This window comes from Rhynchophorus ferrugineus, unplaced genomic scaffold (assembly GCF_030347505.1).
Source record: "Rhynchophorus ferrugineus isolate W39M unplaced genomic scaffold, kcgeb_rfMv2 rfM7, whole genome shotgun sequence".
In the NCBI taxonomy this organism is placed as follows: Eukaryota; Metazoa; Arthropoda; class Insecta; order Coleoptera; family Curculionidae; genus Rhynchophorus; species Rhynchophorus ferrugineus.
Window position 1 is genome coordinate 576,790 of NW_027472586.1, and position 26,232 is coordinate 603,021.

The following is a 26,232-nucleotide window of genomic DNA, read 5'->3' on the forward strand; positions in this document are numbered from 1 at the left end:
AACAGAATTTAATGGGGTGGCATAAAATCTGACGACTTTGTCGTGCCGGTGCAGATCTACCCCGTCGCTCCGTAAGTATACAAAAGAAGAAGGGTTTTGAATAATTACGATATTGTTCCAGCATAATGGGCTTGTTGTTGTTGGCATAAAAGATCGGCACTAGTCCGTAAAATAAACACGACGTCAAAATTCGGCGGTTTACCCGGCGAGCAGGGGAGACGATTATGACCGCTTTACGACAGCTTAGCCATCGGCGGTTATTTTACAGTTATTTTACGTTTTACGATGGCGGAAATATGTGGACCGTAACAGACAGGCATTTTAATGAGCATCCGGGACTGTTGCGCCAAGAAAAATCACCAGTCGGCGCGATAACTTCGTATAAATTAATGCAATCGTAAGTTTCAGTTAGCTAACCACTTTTATGAATAATTTTATTTAATAATTATGTAATACTAGATAATATGATACTTGTATGATATTAAGATAATGTGATATGAAAATCAATAAGGAAGTGTGTCTCATATCGCTCCTAATTATGCATTTCTCTACATGTGTTAAAATAGTATAAACGAACATCGTACATCTCTCTATGTCAATTTTTTGTAGGAATTTTTACTACCATAAAATAAAGTAAGTACATCTATCGCTAAAAGTTATGAATTTTATTCATTTTGGTATAGTATTAATACACCTCTTTAATTAATCCTCGTTAAATCTTCATATACGACAATTTTACGAAGTTGTATAATATATTTTTCTCGAACTCGAAGATGTTTAAATATGAATCAATAAAAATATAGGAATTTTTACTACCATGATAAAATATAGAAAGTGAGCGTCATACCGCTCCAAATTATGACTTTCATTCATTTGTCTATACTATTAATAACTAACATTATAAATCTCCTAAACTATGTTTATTTTTCATAAACAACAATTTTATGAAGTTAAAGAATATATTTTTCTCGAATTCGAAGAGGTTCAAATGTGAGCCAATAAAAACCGTGAAAAAAAAAAGAAGTGCGAATCATAGATCTCTAAGTTATGAATTTCTTTCACTGGGTTATAATTATTAATAACGAGTATTATATTCCTCACTAACTATGTTCAGTGTAAACCAATAAAGTCCGAAATCTTTCTCTGGGAAAAATATTTACAACGAATATTATTTGGGGCCATGAGATCTTTACTTGATTTTAATCATTTCAATATACCTAAACTATGGGTCAATAACTCATTGGATTTTTCATCACGACTTATTTTTAACGTATCATATGCGCGTAAAATTTGAATTAATTTTAATTTCGCCGAAAAAATTAATAGAGAAGCAATCAATTTATAATAGATTCAACATCCACTGTATCGGAAACAAAATGTCGAAGAGAAGTCAAAAAAAGCGCAACATCCTCACCGAAAAAAAAAGCCACCGGCTTCACTTTTAAATACGAAACGCGGCTTTGGCCTAATTGAGGAGGCACTCGTCTGCGCCAGACTGCCGCAACGGCAATCAACGATACAATCTCCACATTTTTAAATCTAATTTTATTTGATGGCAAAAAAACGGGAGGGTCAGAGGAAACACGTGAATCCCAGAGAAAGAATGCTCGAGTAATTATTCTGGAAAACGATTAGTATGCCGATTCCGGGAGGAGGAGGTGGCGGTAAGGAGTGGAGGTGGAGTGGCGCAGAGGGAGGGGGGTCGGCTGATGAGAGGGGCAGGCGGAGGACCTCGTAGCCGTGGGGTTGGATTAACAATTTTAAATATTTTAATATGAAAAAAGTATACAGACTTTTTGCTGCTCGATGGAATGTTTGACGAAAAGTCCTGGCGATTGTTTGATGTTCTCGCAGACTTTTAAAATGTTAAATTGATGCTTTATTCGATACTGAAGCTTTATAAATAAATTATTCAAATGTGGAAACTGTATATTTATAAGATAATAATAGAGGGGCAATCATTAGTTATTACAAACATGATGAATGTTATTTTAAAATATTTGTTCTTATGGCTGTTTTTAGAAAAGAAAAAATTATCAATAAAATATCAATTACTTGCTTTCTATATAGTATAGTATTTAGTTTCAATACAATTTCTAATAAAATATATATGATATATTAAAATGGATATTATATATCAGTACGAAATGAGAGGACTGTGAATGCATGTAGTGCATTTTTTGTCTATGCACGTACATATGAAAACAGCGGATATATTCGTGTTGTTCGGGAAACATTCATGGATAAAATGGCTAGCAGGCTGGACATGGGACGGCACATGGACGGCTATTGTTCGCGGCTGCTGCATTGTAATGGTAGCATTCATCCTGTTCTAAGTGTACGGTGATAAAAAATAATCCCGCGATACGGGCAGGGGGCCCGAAAATGTTTTGCGGTTTTATTATATAGTGCCTATGGGCCTGAACAATGGTCAGCACGCTGTGGCATTGAAAGAGTTCCAACGCTGTAGCGATATGCGTTTATAATGAGATAGATTCTAATTTTAAAAAACCATATCAAAGATCCTGATTGATTAATGCTAAATCTCTGGAAGAACTCGAAATTATTGAATGTATAAATGTGTTCTTTACGCCGTCTTTGACTATTTATTCGGTAATGAAGTAGGAAATTAAAAGAAAAGTGGTGAAGCTTATTTTTGGTATTGTCAGACATTGCTCCTTGAAATATGGGATAAATTCCTAGTAACGCTGGAGTATATCTATAAAGTGTACTAATTTTTGTAAATAAAGTTTTAAAGTTGCGAAAAAATTCCTAAAACTCATTTTTCACTATACATACCAATTTTAACTCAAAAAAGAGCTAACGTTATCGACAAATTTGTGGATGACAGAGCAAAATAGCTTAAGAAATCGTCTCTTGCATTTTTCAGTCAGTGTTCTACCGTCCTCCCACCTCCCCCGGTCCTCCTGCTCGTCTGTTGTCGTAACGTTCGATCTCCGCTCGCAAGCTCCAATCGTGATGGAACGACTGTCGGGCCTGGACCGGCCACCGCGCCCCCCACAGACCGAAATACAACCGGGACCGGCGGTGCCAGACAGCCTGATGAAGACGGCTTAGTCTTTGGGGACGAAACGGTGGTGGTCGCAGGAAAACATACACAGAAACAAAACGAGGGCGGTCGGGGAGAAAATAAATTGGTAGTCGGATGTAATGTATAATAATTTGGACGCGGAGCGGATTGGGGACGGAAGGGGGGAGAGGGCGCGCGGGATCGGATTGAAGACGAGGGAGACCTGGTAATTAACGAACGGTGAAGGTCCAGATAGAGGTTTGTGCAATGAGAGGACTGCGGTTGCCAATGTTCTGTTTTGGATATGGATCGCAGGTTTGTTGAAGGAAGGCGATGTTCCATAAAATAAATTATCAACATTTGGTTAATATCTAAATTATTATAATAATGTCAAGAGGCTTCAAAAAATGTTATGAGGATACTCTCAAAAATGCTCATTAAGTAAATTGAAAAAGTCTTGCAAAGGGTGTTTTTGGCTTTCAATTTTTATTTTCATATTATTCATTATAGTATTCTGTGCGCATACAAGTTGCATGCAGTGATGCTTGACATGGAAAACATTTGATTCGGTGAAACCCGCAAGAATTATGAATGTCTTTATTTTCTGTATGGCCATACATTTAGAGTTAGAGCTAGTCCTGTGCTTTCGCCATCTTTTTCACAACTTAACGGTGTTCCCCAGTTATCAGTTAGTGTTATGCTTATGTATAAATTCTTGTAAGTGTACAAGGTTTTCTTTATGTCTGCATATTTATATAGTTGTATTTGCGAGAAGATGAAAATGTTTATTTTATACATATAATTATTATTATATCTACACACATAAAGAAGACTTAGTTAATTAGCGACATTTTGTATAGAGCCTAAAAAGATCAAGTGTCTGATGGGTCTCTAATTAATAAAACAAATAAATAAACAGTATTCTGTTCTAAGTGTACAGTGTTTAAAACTAGCGGGCAAAACCTTTTCAACCTGCAAATAATCAATTTAAATATCAAAGACCTGATTGATCAGAACGTATTGGTTTTTTTATTGACTCTTCTCTATATTTAATGAAGAAGGCTTTTAATGAAACTGAAAAAAGTGAAAATCGATGATCGGTCATCAAGCGCGACCACTGCAGGCCATTAGGTCCGCCCTTCCCTTCCCCGCCAGCTCGACCGTTTTGTTTGCCAATGTATCCAAATCAAATACGAGCCGAGGTCATTTGTAGTCATTTATAGAACGTACATGATAGCGCTTTGATTAGTTAATACGGCTGTCGTTCACCGGAAAATTGATTTTCTTTCGAGGCCTCGGCTCGACCATTACAGCCAGCACCTCTAGGGCACGCGAGCTACTCATTAGAACAGTTTTCGTACAGCGTAACCGTATTTTCAATCGAACATTAAGTTTTTCTTTAAATTCTTCTATTTATTGTTAAATATAAAACTTATTCATACTCTAATTTTAAAATATACTGGGCACATTATTAAGATCACTAGAACATAGTGAAAATCATTGTTGTATACGCTGAGCAGCAAGTAGTGCTTATTTACTTGATGTAATACTATTTTATAAAGAAAAATATAGAAAAACTCGCAAACAATTTCCTCCATATGAAAGACCTGTAAAGTAGCCTGTATAAAATGTATAATAGATATGCACTAACCATAATTAGGCTTGTTTACTTGATGTAATATTGTTTTATAAACAAAAAATCGAAGAACTCGCAAATAATTTGCTCTAGAAACAAATTCTGTAATGAAGCCTGTACATGACCTGTATTAAATTTAATATAGATATGCACTAACCATAATTGGCTTGTTTACTTGATATAATATTGTTTTATAAACAAAAAAATCGAAGAACTCGCAAATAATTTCCTCTAGAAATAAATTCTGTAATGAAGCCTGTACATGACCTGTATTAAATTTAATATAGATATGCACTAACCATAATTAGACTTGTTTGCTTTGTGTAATATTGTTTTATAAACAAAAAGATCGAAGAACTCGCAAAAAATTTTCTCTACAAATAATGCCTGTAAGGAAGCCTGTACATGATCTGTATTAAATTTAAATATAGATATGCATTAATCATAATTAGGCTTGTTTTCTTGAGGTAATATGGTTTTATAAACAAAAAAATCGAAGAACTCGCAAATAATTTCCTCTAGAAATAAATTCTGTAATGAAGCCTGTACATGACCTGTATTAAATTTAATATAGATATGCACTAACCATAATTAGACTTGTTTGCTTTGTGTAATATTGTTTTATAAACAAAAAGATCGAAGAACTCGCAAAAAATTTTCTCTACAAATAATGCCTGTAAGGAAGCCTGTACATGACCTGTATTAAATTTAATATAGATATGCACTAACCATAATTAGACTTGCTTGCTTTGTGTATTAATGTTTTATAAACAAAAAGATCGAAGAACTCGCAAACAATTTCCTTTACAAATAATGCCTATAAGGAAGCCTGTACATGACCTGTATTAAATTTAATACAGATATGCACTAACCATAACTAGACTTGTTTGCTTTGTGTATTAATGTTTTATAAACAAAAAGATCGAAGAACTCGCAAAAAATTTCCTTTACAAATAATGCCTGTAAGGAAGCCTATACATGACCTGTATTAAATTTAATATAGATATGCACTAACCATAATTAGACTTGTTTGCTTTGTGTAATATTGTTTTATAAACAAAAAGATCGAAGAACTCGCAAAAAATTTTCTCTACAAATAATGCCTGTAAGGAAGCGTATACATGATCTATATTAAATTTAAATATAGATATGCATTAATCATAATTAGGCTTGTTTACTTGAGGTAATATGGTTTTATAAATAAAAAGATGTAATATTAAACATAATATAGGGACTAACTGGGTGTAATCCAGAGGGTAATTATAATCACCGAACTTGGCAGCTACAGTTTTGTTCGCATCACTTGTTTGTTCTCTTAAAGTTTGAGATCTAATACTGAAAAACCACTATAACAAGATTAAATATTCATACAAATTGAGGGATGGAGGGTAGTTATGTGACCTAGTCTATTAATCTATAGACCGAGACTTAGTTAATTAACATTAACAATGTAGTTTAAATAAGAATAGAGGAGATCTTCTTGACAGTATTCAAAATATGTCAGATAACATATTGTTCAAGATAATCAATTGACGATAAAAATTACCTAGCACCGACCGGTGGTAACAGATTTTCCAACAAGGCTCTGCTAAAACTATTCCGACTTCGAAGGGTGAGCGATTATTGACGTGGAAATGAATGGATCCAGAATTATTTTCACTGTCAACACTACATTCCCAACGATAGCGTTTACTGCAACCATAAAACGACTTATTACTCGATATCTGCTTGTTTATTTCAACGTTTGTAGCACGTGATTTATTTCTTATCCGTTTATCGTATCGAGTAACGAGCTTAATTGGCTATATGCTCTTATTTGTACAGATTTATTAGATCGTATTAAGTTTCTCGAATAAAAAAATATATAATAGAGGTATTAAAATAGTATGGGGAAAAGTTTTTTTTGTGTTTTATCACAGTGATTCTCAGAAACCTGATTTGAAACCAGCCCTATATCTTTATGGATCCTTCCAAGAATCGGAACAAATTGTAGTCACTCAGCATGAGAATGTCATTATGCGAAAGCTCTGTTCAAAGTGGGTGCCGCGTTTGCTCACTGTTGACCCAAAACAAAAACGTGTTGATGATTCTGAGCAGTGTTTGGCCATGTTTAAACGTAACAAACCGAAATTCTTGCTTAAATAAAAAGATTGTTATCTGAGAGGACAGCAACTGGTGAGAGAAGTATTTTGAAGCAAAAGATAAATCGTTCTTTAAAAGTGGTATTGAAATGTTAGAGTGGCTCTGGAATGATTGTGTGGCTCTTAATGGAGATTGTGTTGATCAATAAACCCAATTTGAAACAAGAAATTGCGTTTTCTTTGTTACGTCCGGGAATTTTCAGCCTATGTTTTATATGATCTTTCAATTTCAGCTTGAAGAATCAAAGAGAAACGATGCGAAACCCAAAAAAATTCAGCCGCGGGATTAATATTCATTCCCGTATCGACTTGTCCAAATACAATTTCCTGGCGAGTCTGAAACGTTTTAGTCGCTCTTTAAAATTTCAAATTAACCGTCTAGCGAACGAACGACTACGACGACAGCCCGCTGCTCCCCCTCGCTGCCACGGTAGTCGTTTCGGACGATTCCTCCTGCTCCTACTTATATTCGGGGGTAGCCAGGAGCGGCGCTCATCTACATATGTTCCAGTCAAGGCCCGTTTTGTTCGCGAAAAGGGACTTATTACGGATGCAAAATTTTCCATTCATATTCAAAATTTTATATCCCACTTCTGCCGCTAATTTATTCAGGCCGATGTCGAGCGCGACGTTGCCGATTTTCAGTTTTTATTTATCCATTTTGCCTGCACTTATTCTCGTTATCTATCGAACGAAAACGACTATCGACTATTTAGTAATTGACTACTATTACTGTCGAATGTTTTAGTCGTGTACTTTCAGTTATTATTTTATGTTCTACTGATTTGACCATTTTTTACTATCGTACTTTTGCTGTCCTTTCAAAAATTGTACTTCAGTTACTATTTGTGCACCTGCTAGTTTCATTAGACTGATATTTTACGGGTAGACTTGGCCGTCATAGGCTTTGAAAATAATTTGCCGAATTTATGCTTACATAGATTTATATCTTATATATAGTATTATGTTTTGTTTGTACTATAATTGTAAATAAAAATATGTTGTAGATTAATATAGCAGAATTTGGGAACTCTATTTTTCAAGATTATTTCTAATATATTAAGGTAAAATGTTAAACAACATTTGCATTTATAGTAGAAAAATAATTTTGACTGTATTATATCTGTTACTATTGGAAGCTTCTTTGATTGACTTTTTCGATTTTCTAAGCCTCTTGATGTTTGTTTAAGCCTTATGAATGTTAAAACTTCTTCTTTATTCCTAATAATAAGATAATTCTTAATAACGATAAGTAAAATTAGTACTGTATTTAAAAAGGGTGTAATGGCTATATACATTCAAAATGAAACTGTTATATTGAAGGTAGTAAATTACAGCAATTTTTTCCTTTCTTTCCAAAAGAAAGTCTCATAGCACCATTGAAAAAAAATTAAGCATATTTTGGAATGAAATAGAAATAAACCAATTATTTTTTCTCGAACATTAAAATACGACTGAATATATTTGGGATCATTATTCCATTCCATTTTTCACGCTGCCACTTCCCAATTTAAGATTATTTAAAATGAACTGATCTGTATAGCACAAAGAATGAAACAACTATCTCCCACCTTTTCTCTCTTAAAATTAGCATGGAAAGGAATTTGTACATCGCCGTCTGTTATCACGAACAGAAAAATAGTTGACGTGTGCATTTAACTATTTCTACTATGTTCAGTCCAAAATTAAGGAAAAAGGCGAAAATCTCTAGCTTGTCTCAGTCAATGTCGTTGTACTTCTTCATTGTGGATTAGTACATTGTCTGGAATAACAAGACAAGGAAATAAACGTGGCAATGCCGCGACCCGTCCTGTCTATCATCGGGGAGCCGTCATCTTTCTGCTCTCGTTAGATCTCTTTAAGGAAATCCAGCCTAATTCCACCTCTTTGTATATTTTAATAACTAAATCGAAATCAAAATATAATTTCGGGAGATCGGCAGCGGCAGCACAGAACTGTGGAATATCCGAGTGCGGATTAAATACTAAGTCGGTCGGAATTAAATAAATTTTCCTGGTTCGGGTGCGCGAGAGAGAGCAGGAAGAAAGCGGGGAAAAAAGGAACGATACGAGATAACGGCGGATTAGAGATAAGCGCGGTGCCATATTATTTCTTCGAATTTGTCATAATGGCGGACTTGTATTTTTGAAAGGTCGGGACACCCTTAATTTCATTCATGTTCGAAAGGTTGTAGTCTTTTATAAATCAACATTTTTCTTGTCCTGATGTGTTACATATAAACTATGACAATAGAAGTTGTGCAATGTTAAGTTTGACATCATATATCAACAGATCTTTTAGCTTTGAAGAACACTGAAAATACAGATAAATGGAAATAATATCACAAGTTTGAATTATTTTAATCATTTATATTAACTGTTCTTAATAATAGTAATATTATTATTGAGACAATATATTGTTGATCGTTTTCATGTTTATTACTCTCATTTCTGTTTGAATAGTCACAGGTTAATTAAGATTATAGAGATTGTTAAAAAATCTACACTAAATTCAGTGGTAGTATCAACATTTTATACAAGTTGCAGTTCTAAAGCTTTTCGATAAAAAGTTCATTAACAAAAAATATATGGATCTATGAGTATAAAGTATAAAGCAATTTAATATGGATTTTCGTTTTTTTTTTACCCAAAAACATATATATTTCAAGAGTTTCGTCTTTATCAAAGGGCTAAAAATTTTACCATTTTTTCTGTTTTTCATTTTGGCTTTTTCTGTCATTTCCATTCAAATAATTACAAGTTAATGAAAATAGCAAGGATTATAAACAGTTTTATGCCGAATCGAATAGTAATATATTGATTTTTGTGTGAACTGAATCGTGACACTTTTTCCATATATATAGTCGTGAAAATTTGAGATTTTTCATCATTTTCAAGTTTTTTACTGTAATTTTCATTCAAATAATTGCAAGTTAATGAAAATAGCAGGGATTATAAAGAATTTTATGCCGAATCGAATGATAGTATACTGATTTTTGGACAAGGCTTACTTGTTGAGTTATAGAGAGAAAATTATATTTTCAGAACATGAGTGTATTTCCCTTTATGTCACATATTATAGAAACTATAAACTTTAAAGCAATTTAATATGGATTTTCGTTTCCTCCACCTCAAAATACATATATTTCGAGAGTTTTACCTTTTTCTATGAGCTAAAAAAAATTGCCACTTTTTCCATATATATAGTCGTGAAAATTTGAGATTTTTCACCATTTTCAAGTTTTTTACTGTCATTTTCATTCAAATAATTGCAAGTTAATGAAAATAGCAGGGATTATAAAGAATTTTATGCCGAATCGAATGATAGTATACTGATTTTTGGAGAAGGCTTACTTGTTGAGTTATAGAGAGAAAATTATATTTTCAGAACATGAGTGTATTTCCCTTTATGTCACATATTATAGAAACTATAAACTTTAAAGCAATTTAATATGGATTTTCGTTTCCTCCACCTCAAAATACATATATTTCGAGAGTTTTACCTTTTTCTACGAGCTAAAAAAATTTGCCACTTTTTCCATATATATAGTCGTGAAAATTTGAGATTTTTCACCATTTTCAAGTTTTTTACTGTAATTTTCATTCAAATAATTGCAAGTTAATGAAAATAGCAGGGATTATAAAGAATTTTATGCCGAATCGAATGATAGTATACTGATTTTTGGACAAGGCTTACTTGTTGAGTTATAGAGAGAAAATTATATTTTCAGAACATGAGTGTATTTCCCTTTATGTCACATATTATAGAAACTATAAACTTTAAAGCAATTTAATATGGATTTTCGTTTCCTCCACCTCAAAATACATATATTTCGAGAGTTTTACCTTTTTCTACGAGCTAAAAAAAATTGCCACTTTTTCCATATATATAGTCGTGAAAATTTGAGATTTTTCACCATTTTCAAGTTTTTTACTGTCATTTTCATTCAAATAATTGCAAGTTAATGAAAATAGCAGGGATTATAAAGAATTTTACGTCGAATCGAATGGTAGTATAGTGATTTTTGGACAAGGCTTAGTTGTTGAGTTATAGAGACAAAATTATATTTTCAGAAAATTAGTGTATTTCCCTTTATGTCACATATTATAGAAACTATAAACTTTAAAGCAATTTAATATAGATTTTCGTTTCCTCCACCTCAAAATACATATATTTCGAGAGTTTTACCTTTTTCTACGAGCTAAAAAAATTTGCCACTTTTTCCATATATATAGTTGTGAAAATTTGAGATTTTTCACCATTTTCAAGTTTTTTACTGTAATTTTCATTCAAATAATTGCAAGTTAATGAAAATAGCAGGGATTATAAAGAATTTTATGCCGAATCGAATGATAGTATACTGATTTTTGGACAAGGCTTACTTGTTGAGTTATAGAGAGAAAATTATATTTTCAGAACATGAGTGTATTTCCCTTTATGTCACATATTATAGAAACTATAAACTTTAAAGCAATTTAATATGGATTTTCGTTTCCTCCACCTCAAAATACATATATTTCGAGAGTTTTACCTTTTTCTACGAGCTAAAAAAATTGCCACTTTTTCCATATATATAGTCGTGAAAATTTGAGATTTTTCACCATTTTCAAGTTTTTTACTGTCATTTTCATTCAAATAATTGCAAGTTAATGAAAATAGCAGGGATTATAAAGAATTTTACGTCGAATCGAATGGTAGTATAGTGATTTTTGGACAAGGCTTAGTTGTTGAGTTATAGAGACAAAATTATATTTTCAGAAAATTAGTGTATTTCCCTTTATGTCACATATTATAGAAACTATAAACTTTAAAGCAATTTAATATAGATTTTCGTTTCCTCCACCTCAAAATACATATATTTCGAGAGTTTTACCTTTTTCTACGAGCTAAAAAAATTTGCCACTTTTTCCATATATATAGTCGTGAAAATTTGAGATTTTTCACCATTTTCAAGTTTTTTACTGTAATTTTCATTCAAATAATTGCAAGTTAATGAAAATAGCAAGGATTATAAAGAATTTTACGCCGAATCGAATGGTAGTATACTGATTTTTGGACAAGGCTTACTTATTGAGTTATAGAGAGAAAATTATATTTTCAGAAAATGAGTGTGTTTCCCTTTATGTCACATATTATAGAAACTATAAACTTTAAAGCAATTTAATATGGATTTTCGTTTCCTCCACCTCAAAATACATATATTTCGAGAGTTTTACCTTTTTCTACGAGCTAAAAATATTTGCCACTTTTTCCATATATATAGTCGTGAAAATTTGAGAATTTTCACCATATTCAAGTTTTTTACTGTCATATTCATTCAAATAATTGCAAGTTAATGAAAATAGCAGGGATTATAAAGAATTTTACGCCGAATCGAATGGTAGTATACTGATTTTTGGACAAGGTTTATTTGTTGAGTTATAGAGAGAAAATTATATTTTCAGAAAATGAGTGTATTTCCCTTTATGTCACATATCATAAAAACTATAAACTTTAAAGCAATTTAATATGGATTTTCGTTTCCTCCACCTCAAAATACATATATTTCGAGAGTTTTATCATTATCCGAGAGGTGAAAAATTTTGCCACTTTTTCCATAGTCGTGAAAATTTGAGATTTTTCACCATTTTCAAGTTTTTACTGTTATTTTCATTCAAAAAATTGCAAGTTAATGAAAATTGTAGGAATTATAAAGAATTTTACGCCGAATCGAATGGTAGTATACTGTTTTTTGGACAAGGTTTATTTGTTGAGTTATAGAGAGAAAATTATATTTTCAGAAAATGAGTGTGTTTCCCTTTATGTCACATATTATAGAAACTATAAACTTTAAAGCCATTTAATATGGATTTTCGTTTCCTCCACCTCAAAATACATATATTTCGAGAGTTTTACCTTTTTCTACGAGCTAAAAATATTTGCCACTTTTTCCATATATATAGTCGTGAAAATTTGAGAATTTTCACCATATTCAAGTTTTTTACTGTCATATTCATTCAAATAATTGCAAGTTAATGAAAATAGCAGGGATTATAAAGAATTTTACGCCGAATCGAATGGTAGTATACTGTTTTTTGGACAAGGTTTATTTGTTGAGTTATAGAGAGAAAATTATATTTTCAGAAAATGAGTGTATTTCCCTTTATGTCACATATCATAAAAACTATAAACTTTAAAGCAATTTAATATGGATTTTCGTTTCCTCCACCTCAAAATACATATATTTCGAGAGTTTTATCATTATCCGAGAGGTGAAAAATTTTGCCACTTTTTCCATAGATATAGTCGTGAAAATTTGAGATTTTTCACCATTTTCAAGTTTTTTACTGTAATTTTCATTCAAATAATTGCAAGTTAATGAAAATAGCAAGGATTATAAAGAATTTTACGCCGAATCGAATGGTAGTATACTGATTTTTGGACAAGGCTTACTTATTGAGTTATAGAGAGAAAATTATATTTTCAGAAAATGAGTGTGTTTCCCTTTATGTCACATATTATAGAAACTATAAACTTTAAAGCAATTTAATATGGATTTTCGTTTCCTCCACCTCAAAATACATATATTTCGAGAGTTTTACCTTTTTCTGCGAGCTAAAAAAAATTGCCACTTTTTCCATATATATAGTCGTGAAAATTTGAGATTTTTCATCATTTTTAAGTTTTTTACTGTAATTTTCATTCAAAAAATTGCAAGTTAATGAAAATTGTAGGAATTATAAAGAATTTTACGCCGAATCGAATGGTAGTATACCGATTTTTGGACAAGGTTTATTTGTTGAGTTATACAATGAAAATTATATTATTTAGAGATTTTTCACAATTTTCAATTTTTTAATGTAATGTCGGTTCAAACAATCGCCAATTAATGAAAACCGCACATATTATAAAGTAATTTACGCTGAATCGAATAGTTATATAATAATTTTTATACAGTATTTATAGGCACTTTTTATAGACCAAAACGACATATTCCCAACATTATTAGTAAAATATTCCATTTAAACCTTTTAATATAAACTCGATATAGTTAGAATCAAGTCCTTTCGAGACATTCACTTTTTACTTGCATAAAACCGTATTAAAACGCAGTGAATTGTCGGATAAAAGGACAAAACACGAAGAAGGAAACAACAGCAAACTAGGAAACATATGGGGCGATATTTCTCCATAACCGTGCTCCGGCTCGACGTCTTCCACGTGGAAAAAACAAATGTTCCAATCCGTCAGACCTCCCGAGATGTTTTTATTGGCGGTGCACACATGCAGAGAGAGAGTGAGATCGAATCGGCTCATTGGTCGCGTGATCAATGCCTCTCGTTTTCCACTACATCCGTCTTGGCCACGACAACTAACGTGTTTATGCCTCCCCGGTCACCTCTTCTCCATCACAAATAATCCAATTTATTTCTCCCGTCTTTACTCCCGCCTACAGATCGAGAATAATGTATTGTAATTGATTTTGATAAGAAAAACAGTGTTGAGATTGTTTGTAATTAATTGTATAACATATTCTCTTGCATGTTGAAAACACTGCTTCTACGTAAAGAATGCAATATATATATATATATATATATATATATATATATATATATATATATATATATATATATATATATATATATATATATATATATATATACTGCTTAGTTTACATGCCAAATCTTGCAGATTATATTTATTTTTTTTTTATTTTATTTTGATTCGTTTGAATTGCCCTACAAAGTCCTTTGACTGGCTCATTTCTATATTTCTATCTCATTTATTTTGTGCGTAAGACATATAGGATTACATTCAGGATTTTTCTCAGTCTCAAAAGTGTTTTCCAGTGTATGTGTGGAAATAAAAAAACAAGACGTTTCGTTTGAAGAAATATCCCAAGTTAGCTAGATTAAGGATGGTTGTGTGACTTGTTGTTCTTCCTTGGTACGGTATATAATTATTTATATAGAGTATTTGTGTTCATATATATATATGTTCATTGTTTTTTTTCTATATTACCTATTATATTAAAATATTAGCTACAGTTTAAACGCAAAATGTGCCCAAATGGGGCGATGACAAAATTATATTGAATGTAAATGTGATTATATTACATAAAAAGTTTCAGTGCAAAGCCATTTGTAATATATATAGAGCCAAATTTTGGTACCCTTTAAGAAGCTATTTGTAAAGTATCATCACTTAAAAACTTAATTATTTTGGAGGGGTCGGAAAAGTATTAATACAAAATAATATAATAAAATTCGTAGACCAACAAGATGAGCTTGATTTTATAGACAAGAGATTTTCCTGCTAGATTTTTTATATTGTTAATAGATCCGTAAGCTGTCTCTTTAACTGCTCGATTTTACCATAATAAAAGCACAACAATAATTTTGATATATATCATACATTTTAAAATTTTTTTATGTATGTTTCCTCCATTCTGACGCGTATCATATAACTTAACTATTTTAATTATCCGTTCCATAATTTTCACAATAATATTGTAAATAATTATAACTTGCCTTAATACATTTTTGTGTTGAATCATTAAATATAACATTAACAGACACAGACTTAGTCTTCTTTCAGTATGAAGAAATAAAAAGATAGGAACTTTAATATATCTTATTTAAATTGATAGCACTAAAGAAGTATGAAAAAGGGAAGAAAGGAAAAAAAGGAAGGAGCTTCATAGCCAAAAGCTTTTAGATCAGAATAGCATAATTATCATTGATTGACCAGTGTTTTAAATGTACGTCATTTTATTGAAATTATTGAAAAAAATCGGTTGTTTATTTTTCCCTAGGTCATTATAATGGGCTTCGTATTTTGGTAAACATCATATCTATAAATATTCAAACAGCATCGACAAAAAGTGTGCCTGTCGACGATCAAAACGATTTTTATTTTAAAGCAAACAACCCTCCATCATTTTTTTTCGTAAATTAAACACGTGGACCTCAAAAAGGTCATTTCCAATCACTTCCTAACGAATATCCTTGAAGCTGGAGGACGTCTGATGCTCGACCCACATTTTATCGTGCTGTTAAACGCATCTTTAAAGGCCGAGATATTTTCGAGCGTGACAGAGGGAGAGATAGGTGGGGAGGGGGGAGTAGAATCGGAGGGATCATTAGTGGGTGGCGAAGGACATCTTCTTCGCCTTTTGTCCGGCACTCGAGCTGGCACGTCCTCGAGGAAGAACGAACGGGACGTGTTCTAAATCGGATATAAAAATTCGAAGTCTCCCCGGACTCACTTCGGCAGTCGTAAAGTTCCTCCTCTTCCATCGTTGATAACCTTCCTCTGGTTTACGATCGAACAATTAAGTTATATTTTCGTTTGATTTGGTGGAGGGAATTTATTTTTGAGGATTAGGCTTTTTTCATCATAACATCCGAAATATATATAAAAATAATAAAATGTGAAAGAGTTTAGAAACACAAAAACTATTGTTTTACTTTAAAAACTGTTTTATTCAAAGTAAGAAGAGGTGACTTGTTGAACAACACTGAAGGATTTTATCTATTGGAGAACAGACCAAACCTACCTCATTCATTCATTATTGTAGTCTTAAAACAGATAGCTATACACATGGATGTACCGTTGCATTATAACCGGACAATTGAAAAGTCCTCGGCCTGACACATAGATGGCGCTACTAGAATTAAATTCATATGTTTTTTAGTTAGCACTAACCCTAAAAAGATTCGTGTATAAATTTGACAGCTGTCGGATCATTAGCTTGTGAATTATAGCATTTTGAATGAAGCAATTTTTGTTAATGTGAAAAAAATGGATAACAAGACACTGCCCCAGGAAAATCAACCATCAAGGATTGGTATGCTAAGTTTAGACGTGATGAAATGAGCACCGAAGACGGTTGAACGCAGTGGACGCCTAAAAGAGGTTGTTATCGATGAAAATATTAAAAAAATCCACAAAGTGATTTTGAATGACTGTAAATTGAAACTGAATGAAATAGCAGACACCCTAAAGATATTAACTGAACGTGTACGTCATATCATTAACGAATATTTGGCTCTTAGAAAGCTATGTGCAAAGTAGAACTTTTAGTAATTATCATTGACTACCTTGAAAAAGGAACGACCATCAACAGCGACTATTACATAGCATTATTGAACCGTTTAAAGGACGAAATCGCCGAAAAACGGCCGCAATTAAAGAAAAAGAAAGTGCTGCTTCACCAAGACAATGCACCGTGTTACAAGTCAGTGAAAACGATGGCAAAAATCTATGAATTGGGCTTCGAATTGCTTCCTCATCCATCATATTTTCTAGTTCTTCCCCAAAGCGGCTATTTCCTGTTCTCAGATCTCAAAAGAATGTTCGCTGGGAGGAAATTTTCTTCGAATGAAGAGCTGATTGCCGAAACTGAGGGCTATTTTGAAGGAAAAGGAAAAGTTGGAGGGTCGCTATAATCAGTGCATCACTCTGGAAGGGGATTATGTTGAATAAAAACAACTAATTTTGCTAATACTAAAAAAATGTGATTTACTATGGTAGGTCGGGGACTTTTCAGTTGACCTGTTATTTGCCAGGTAAAAAGGGGAGTTTTGTGATAATGATGAAATATTAAATAAAAATCAACACTTAATTGTGGTTAAAAGTAGTTGTAATACTTTAAGGATAATCTGAATTTGAGATATAGATATCGCTTTTGAGTTCGAACTATATGTACAAGGTACTCAAAACAAACAGAAATTGGGGCAAGGGGGCCGGTGGTATTTGTGTAAAGGACTTTATAATCTTTCCGTGTTGAGAGATTTTTTCGTAGCGGCTAGCCCTTTTATTAAAAAACTTTTTTACTGTTCTCAGAACCTATAAAATGGCGAAACGGATACCGTTATGATAAAGACAAGTATTTTATAGTTTAATAAAATTTTCCTGCACAGGTATATTGACGCATTAACGTTTTATGCCTCATTTCCCCCTCGGATCGGAGCACTCTTTTTTTTCTCCCGCTAACTTTTCCATCAATTAGGTCTCTTAATGAAATGTTATACCGGCTAAACCCTTTGCAGAGGAAACGATAGTCCTCTTGAAACATATTGAATCAGATAGTTTTTCTGCACGATCTGAGTAACTAGATAGAGAGTTCAGAGGTTTAACTAGAATAGTTTTGTTTCTTCAAAATGTCGTCATGATGCGAGTAGATTGAAGATTTTGTTACAAATGTGTCTATGATTCTTCACTATTAATCATATACTAGGTGTGTTGGTAATTACTTAACGGTGCTTGTAACAGCCATAGTAATTGTACTAGTGCTAAGTATGCAATGTCATAATTTAATACATATGTATTTTTATTCTACTGACATTAACCTCAAAACTAGACATGTTGAAATGACTCAAAACCTTTGTGGCTGAAAATGTGCATTTGCTGTACGTATAACGTTTCTTGTTTCATTAAAACAAAAAAAGAGTCATTGAAAGTCATCATTTGCTAGTGATAATGCTCATAGAATAGAGAGACTAAGAAACGCATGTCCCATGTTAAAATTGGTTCTAACTTCCGTTCGGAATCCCCGTGTGAGTGCGGTTAGGCATGCGCGCTATAACAATTACGTACGGCGGGATGTTTAAAAACGTTTAGCGGGAATTTAAAACATTTTAGCTGGAAATTTAATGCTTTTTTAATAATTTTATTGGAAAATCAAAAAAATAAATCGATTTGAACATACTTTATTGATATATTACAATTACATTAATTTTCTTGAGCATAAAGACATTGACGTAATTACAGAGATATCTCTACTACCCAAAACACGTAATCCACTGATACCATCTTCTCTCTAAAATTTAAAACAAACATTATAATAAGAAGATATAACTATTAATGGTTCTGTGGTTTTATTTCTTAGAATCAACTAAATTAACAACCTACCTAAATTGAAGTATATTTCATCAAATATGACAACTATAGTTCGGTCTATACAGTCAAGTCTGTCAAGTCAGCAACCAAAATTAGAGGTTACTACTCTAGCAGCAAAAAGGAACCTTATTCACTATCTGCATTAATATTCTTCGAGAAGGCAAGCAGAATATCTTCGATAAGAGCTCTGCCACTACATTTCAATAAAGATTAAGTCACTATTTTTTGTCCAACCTGAAATGAAGCTGATGGGACAGGCTGAGTTATCTGTAAATATTCTGTAAAGGAATATATAAATGTAATTTCAAGTTAGAACCCCCATTCTCTAATAATAAACATAAGTTTCTTATTATATACCTACTTCGGGGTCTTGTTGGGGTTGAAAATCTATATATCTATCAGAGTTTGAAGGCTCAACCTCAATAGCCTCAAAAACGTATGGGATTGTAATATTGCCATTGGGGGCATATTTAACTTGTTTTGTAGTATAGGTAAAGAATATGTCAATAATACTGCTTAATTATTTCAATGTAATAAATCATAACAAATTACTGTTTAAATTACAAGTAGGAAATACATCTTGTTTCAGCCATGGCTTTCCATAATTTGGTCTATAGTCGTCCTCTTTAAAATGATTACAAACTTTCCTGGACATAGGAGATCATAAGAGATCCTCTTAAGGTTTTCTTTTTATTACACTAATAAATCAAAATACACAGAATAATATAAAATAATTGTTAAATATATATAAAACACATACCGAAAAAAACTAAAATGGCCGTTAACTGCTTAAGTTAGAATTATTAATACCGAAGCCGAACGAGAGAGAAACGTACATATAGCTGTTGCATTTTTCATTTACATTTGGCCGCGTAGCGGTTATTCCGAAAAGCTTAAACGTGAGACCCTATTTGTCCATATAACTTTCACTTCTATATTTCTCTATTCTATGAGAATGCTCTAACCATAAGAATATTTAATTATGTTTAAATTAAAAATGGTTTCGACAATTCAAATGCGATGACCCTGAAAGCGTTTCAAAATTGGGAATTGCAGGAGTAATTAGATAAAGAACGAACACAAACTCAAAAACAACTGGCAGAAAGGTTAAGAATGTCCCTACATAAAAAGCCTAATATTCAGGACTAAAATCGCACCTTATTTTATGACAATCCTATGGTTGTTATATTATTTAAGCTTGTTTTTCTTCAACGTTGACATGAGTGGCTACGTATATGAAACTGTTATTATTCAATCGATTTTCTTCAGGGTTACCGTCAAATTGATGTTTAAATTTTTTTGCGGTAATGTACGAGAGGCTTTCAGCAGGTTCAGGTGTAGTGACACACATAATCTGCATATTCAATCTTTCTTTAGGCCTCTCCATACTTAAAGAGCTGATATCGACACCGCGGGGCCTACTATGTCGTTTTCTTTCCTGGGAACATTTTCGTTTTATCTTTGCATTTTACGTTTGCAACAACAGGTTTGATACATTCAATATAATTTGAACATAGTAACCTTAGTTAATAAATATCAGACCTATAAATTATAAGTATTTTATTTTATTTAACGTATTGCCCTCGATAGCAGCTACTATTTCCCATATTTCAAGTAATTTATTCGAAAGAATAACGAATGAACGTTCTTTGGGGCTCTACACGCCTCGACCCATCTTATATTCATCTTATAAGAAGAAGGTATCTTCATAAGAAGTGATGTGCTCCTCCAATAAGTTGCTACTCATATATCGGAACAAGTAGTAATCAGAAGGACCAAGGTCTGAAGGATACGGACGGTCTTACCCCTTTTAATGTTTCCAAGTATATTTTCACCGATTTTACAAAATATTATTGAGTATTCATGCCGAAAAATAATATCGTTGGATCTTTGTTGGTATTCCAATTGTACTCGATAGTACTCCATGCCATCAAAACCTCGTCTTTAATTTAGTTGGTAGTTTAAAACGCCCTTTGCATTCAACGTTAAAATTACCACTTTTAAAACGTCGAAGTCAATATTCACATGTTGAAATTGATGGAGCATGGTTGTTGTAAGCTTCGTCCAGCATTCCCTTCATCCGTCCTATTGTTCAAGTTGGAATAAAAAGTAAGACTTCCGGTAGCGCAGTGAACAAATATTTTGTTCAAACTTTGACCATAAATGTCCATAAAGTTCATAGCATCTTTCAAATATATGTAAAAACCATAAAATCACTTTACTACAAATGAAATTTTACATAGATTCTGATAATTTCAACAATATATGAGACTTATACAACAATTTTTTAGAAAAACGAGACAAAAACTAATTATTTTAAGTAGATTTAAGTTTGGAAATAGAAATTATTCACTGGGGATCAAATTTGGTGAATATTTTACACTTACTATTGCCATTTTTCGATGTTTTCACTGATTAAATATCGAAATATCAGTAGATATGTTATTGATATTAATTTTTTTATGTTCAATCTTTTATAAAAACATATTTAACACTAATAACACTGACATAGACATTAAAAAAAACGCAATTGTAAACAATGGATTTGAAAACATAGTAGGCTTGGAAGCAAAGCCTCCCAATATGTTACTGCCTGCTTAGGGGGTTGACTAAACGGGCACGGTCGCGCAAAAATCTACGGTAATGCGAATACGAGTTAAGACAGATGAGAGAAGGATGTCACCAGCCGGATCCAGCCGGCTTAGGAACAGATGACGATCGGTCGGGCGTAGAAGCCGCGACATTGAAAAATCACGCCGGTTTCCAGATAATCGCCGCGAAATAATTTCGTTTAGTTTGGAGAGGACAGAGAAAAAAACATCGTCGATACCGCAGACACGGCGTTAGATAAAAGTTTTGACGATTTTTTCGGCTTTGTTATGAAGGAGGGCCTCGCTGTGTTCTCCATTTTTGTTGGGACGAGGATAATGGCGATATTTGGATGGTTTTTGTATTTTTTGAATTAAATTCTATGTAAATATTCGCTTCCACGGTACATATAATAAATATTGGAGAAATACAGCGTTCCACATTTTTCAGGCATATTAAAAATTAACCATATATTCCCACGACATATTGAAAACTCGTCCATAGGGGGATACTCCCATCTTATACGCCTTCTTAACATGTTATCCTTTAGAGATATTTATAACATTTTTTTTTATTATTTAATTATTACATTGTTGCTAGTCGTTTCTGACTAACCTACAATTTGTCATTGTGATAACTTAAATCTAGGTATATAACTAGGAGGACCCATCGGCCCTAACTCAGTCTCTGATGAAATAATGTTTATACATGTCACTGCTGTATTTTTTATTATATGCACTTACACAACACTACACAAGATTAGATGGTTTGATGCTTTTGAGTCTGTGTCCTGTTCTGGTGGTAACCAAAAGCTGCAGTACTTCAATATTCTCATGAGAATGGAGTCTTTCCTCATGCCCCCTTGCAATTCTCTTAGTTTCTTGGCTGACTGTGGGTAACTGAAGGTCTCGATGTAGGTAATCAGTCCTATAGTATTTGGGTGCGCCCACAATACCTCTCAGGACTTTGTTCTGAAAAATTTGTATTTTATTTATGTTACTCTTTGCAGAACATCCCCATGATTGAACTCCGTATGTCCGTATAGGTTTCAGTATTTGCTTATATAATAGCAATTTATTATGTACTGATATTTGTGATTTTCTTCCGATTAGCCAGTACATTTTCCTATATTTCAATTCCATTTCTTTTCTTTTCTTCTTTATATGTTCCTTCCAGCGAAGTTTTGCAGCAAGATTCATTCCGAGATATTTAGCGTTGTTTATATATGGAATAATAGTATTATTTAATGTTATTGGTACTTGTACGGTCTGATTACAAGTGTAATACACATACGCAGATTTATTTTCCTTAATTTTTATTTTCCAAGTTTGTGTCCAATTATTTATATTGTCACTTGTCTGTCGTAATTTTCGTGAGGCTTCTTCACTATTGCCTCCGACAGCTATAATCGCAGTACCATCAGTAAATGTAGCCATCGTGATATTCTCTATTTGTGGTATATCACAAGTGTAGACTAGATAAAGCATTAGTCCCAGGACACTTCCTTGTGGTACACCTGCTTTAGCTTCTTTTATTGTAGAGTAAGCTTCTTCTTGTTTGACTCTAAACATTCTGGTTATAATGTACGATTTTACTAGTTCGGTGTGTGTTTTGGTAACATTTTTTGTAGTTTATGAACAAGGCCTTCATGCCAAACAGCACCGAAGGCTTGTGCTACATCTAAGAATATAGCTGAGCATATTTTATTACTTTCGTAGGCTTTTTCCATAACATCTGTTATTCTGTGGACCTGGTCAATTGTTGAGTGTTTATTAATAAACCCAAACTGATGTGTTGGTATTAGGTTTTTTTCTCTCTATGATCGGTTTTGTTCTTTTTAACTGGAGCTTTTCAAAAACCTTAGATATTACTGGCAGCAGTGATATAGGTCTGTAGGATTTTATTTCGTTTGGTGACTTCCCAGGTTTTGGGATCATTATAATTTCTGTATTGATACTTGATCTGATAAATGCTGTATTGATCAAGTTAGTGAGTTTTATAATTCCCTTTCTTGGTACTTTTTGCAGTAATTCTCCTGTTATTAAATCGTAGCTTATATCTGTAACATAAAATTTCCTTTCTACATCCCCCCGTATTTCACCACACAAGCGTCATTATTAGCATATCGCAAGTGGGACTTTGTCTAAGGGAGCCAAATTTAATGACCTCCAATCAAAGACCAGTGGGGTGTTGCCCCTGCGATATTGGGTGAGTCAGTCCTCCTAACTTTTAGCCTCTTCAAGCATACTATCATCTTCACTGTCGAGCTGTTTATCTTGTGAGAATCTCTTAAATGGTTTATCAATGAAGAGTCATGTGAGTGTCTGATCTGCGGCTCCTGTGCGTTAAGTGCTATTAAATCACAAACTTACTATATCTACTAATTGAAAATATTCTCAATACAACATACGAACTGATCACATTAAACGGAAATATTTCCCTTGCCTGGATCTGTATCCACATGGAAATTAGCGGATATGATCTTGATCCCAAGATTAAGCCAAGATCCGGATTTATACCAGATCACTCTAAATACGTACTCATAACTTGTAAGCCTTTGGTTATCTTGAGTTCTAACTTCTATTTCTTTCATGAAACACCTGACATATTCACCCCAAGAAATTTGTCCAAACTCTTTCGATTCACTGACATCTTTGAACTAAGAAGCAATATATGACTCCAATTATTATATCAGTTAATTTATCATCCAATCCATGTATACGCATTTGTGTTCTGTTTCATCCATTTTTTTATATACAAATAGTCTCGCTGAATTTTAACATGTACTTGTACATGTAACATCAAAAATTTACTTTGAAAACTTGCGAGATAAAAGTAAAGATCTGTAGAAAAAGAAGATAACTACAAACTGACTGAATATTCATCCCATAGCTAATAGAAATTCATTAATCTTCAGTTGAATTGATAAATACTTCAAATCTAGGTACTTCATTTTACAAGACTATTAATCAGCAGATAATTTAAAACTTATGATGGTGTTTAGTTATTATGGAAGTATATATCGTTCTTAAATTAAAAATAGAAAAAACATTTAAATCTAAAATAAACTTGTGAAAACTTAGCCTAAAAAACAAAAACTGATATAACATCACCTACCTTGTTCATTGCCTTCCTTGTAAATGAGTGCTCCCCAACATTGGGGAGACCTGAAACGAGATTCAAAAAATCACAATTATTTCGTGAAGAAAAACTGGTCCGAAGACCAAATCAAGGATATTAAGAGGCCGAAAAAATGCGTAATTTTAAATTCGACAAAAAAATGAAAGTCTAATTGGAATCATGCTAATTTTTTCTATTCCTCTTGTCAATTTAAGTTCCCTTTTCGATGTCTCTTTTTACGTAAGAAATAATAATTTGTATAAAAACACAAATTTTTCATCTTCATGATTATTTTTATTGATAGTATCCTGAATAGATATAGGGTGAGCAATCAATTTATTTTCTATATTAAGTCGATTAGTCGATTGACACAAAAATAAAAGTGAGAATGATTGCCTGTCTTTGATCTTCACCATACTGGATAAGTGACAAAAGTGGGGCGATAGTAGAAGGGGTGACGGGTATCATCGCTAGGCTTTCAATTGCTCTACAACCCTTTGTGTATTTAGAGCAGTATCGCTTTCTAATTACAAGCAAGAAGATAGAAAGATAAGTATGGATTTTAATTATATTATATCAATTTTTAGTTCATAAATAATTGATTTTATATATATTTTTATTAAGTTAAGCTTTAAAAAGTTGTTATCATATATACTGTTAGTTTTATTTAAATATTGGCAATTCCAGAAATATTTTGCATTTTTTGCTTTATATTTTGAAGAACGACAACATCGTATTTAAAGGATATAGGCATATAAATAAATATAGTTCTTAATAACTAAATATATTGCTTTCAATATCGAGGATATTTAACTATAGTACCAAGATTTTAATACCAATAACATTATTTCCCTTTAATAAATATATATTTTTTAAATAATTCGTTCTAATGCCTATATAAGAAATGTAAACCCCGGAATTTGAATTTCTGTTAAAGAGATAAGAAGACATTTATCTGAATGAAAACTATAGTCCTTCCAATAAAACAGCCAATCTGTTGCTAAATTCACTTTAAAGAAACGTAAGATCCCTTTTAAACTCGAGAATTCTTTAATTCATTTTACTAATTAGCATTACTACTAGTCCTTCAATAAATATGTATTAGATCTACCATAAATTATATTTTATAACATTATTTTTGTTTTATTATTTTATTTACTATAGTATTTTGTTGTCAGAGTCAATATAAACGAAAACTTAAATTTGGTGTAACAACGTTGCATTATAACTGTAGCATTAGATGTTAAATCAATGTAAAATAAATAAATTATATTTTATAACATTTTTGTCTAATTATTTTATTTATATTAGAATGTTGTTATATATCAAACATTGCTATGTTTTCATGTTATATATTGAGATGACATGACTTCACTGCAACTTTAGATTGACTACAGAAGCATAAAATTAGTAAAATACAACGAGAATTCGTCGATATCAGCTTAATCGTCGATGATCAGTCCTAATCGGCTCTATCCATCAAAGGTGTTCGAGTCTGAAGCCGCGCCGATCTCTCCTCATCTCTATTTAACGCCGACGGAAAGGAAATAAATAATGGAGTCGAGGACGGGGCGTCGAACAGGTGGAAAGCGAGCGAAGGGACCAGGAGGAAGGGCAATTTCGGCTTTACAAAACCGCGTCACGTAGAAATCTGCACGTCAGGCGTCGTGACGTACGCGACACCACCGCCACCACGTCGTCGTAGTCGTTGTCGTCGGTTGATGTCAGAAACGGATTTAATTAAACTAAATGACGATGGAAAAAGACGCCCTGTGTTGTGCACAGTCAGTGGCTGGATGAACGGGGGACCGGAAGGGGGGGTACGCCACCTG

The 26,232-nt window shown here is 32.6% G+C and overlaps 1 protein-coding gene across 1 annotated transcript in view; it reads right to left on the reverse strand.

Annotated features, from left to right (window-relative positions):
• The window catches only part of LOC143199898 (uncharacterized), a 212,034-nt gene that overhangs the window by 55,677 nt on the left and 130,125 nt on the right, over positions 1-26,232 (reverse strand). The window contains exon 5 of the mRNA XM_076410019.1: positions 24,398-24,447. Coding sequence (XP_076266134.1) covers positions 24,398-24,447 — 50 coding nt within the window. The remainder of the gene's footprint in view (positions 1-24,397; positions 24,448-26,232) is intronic.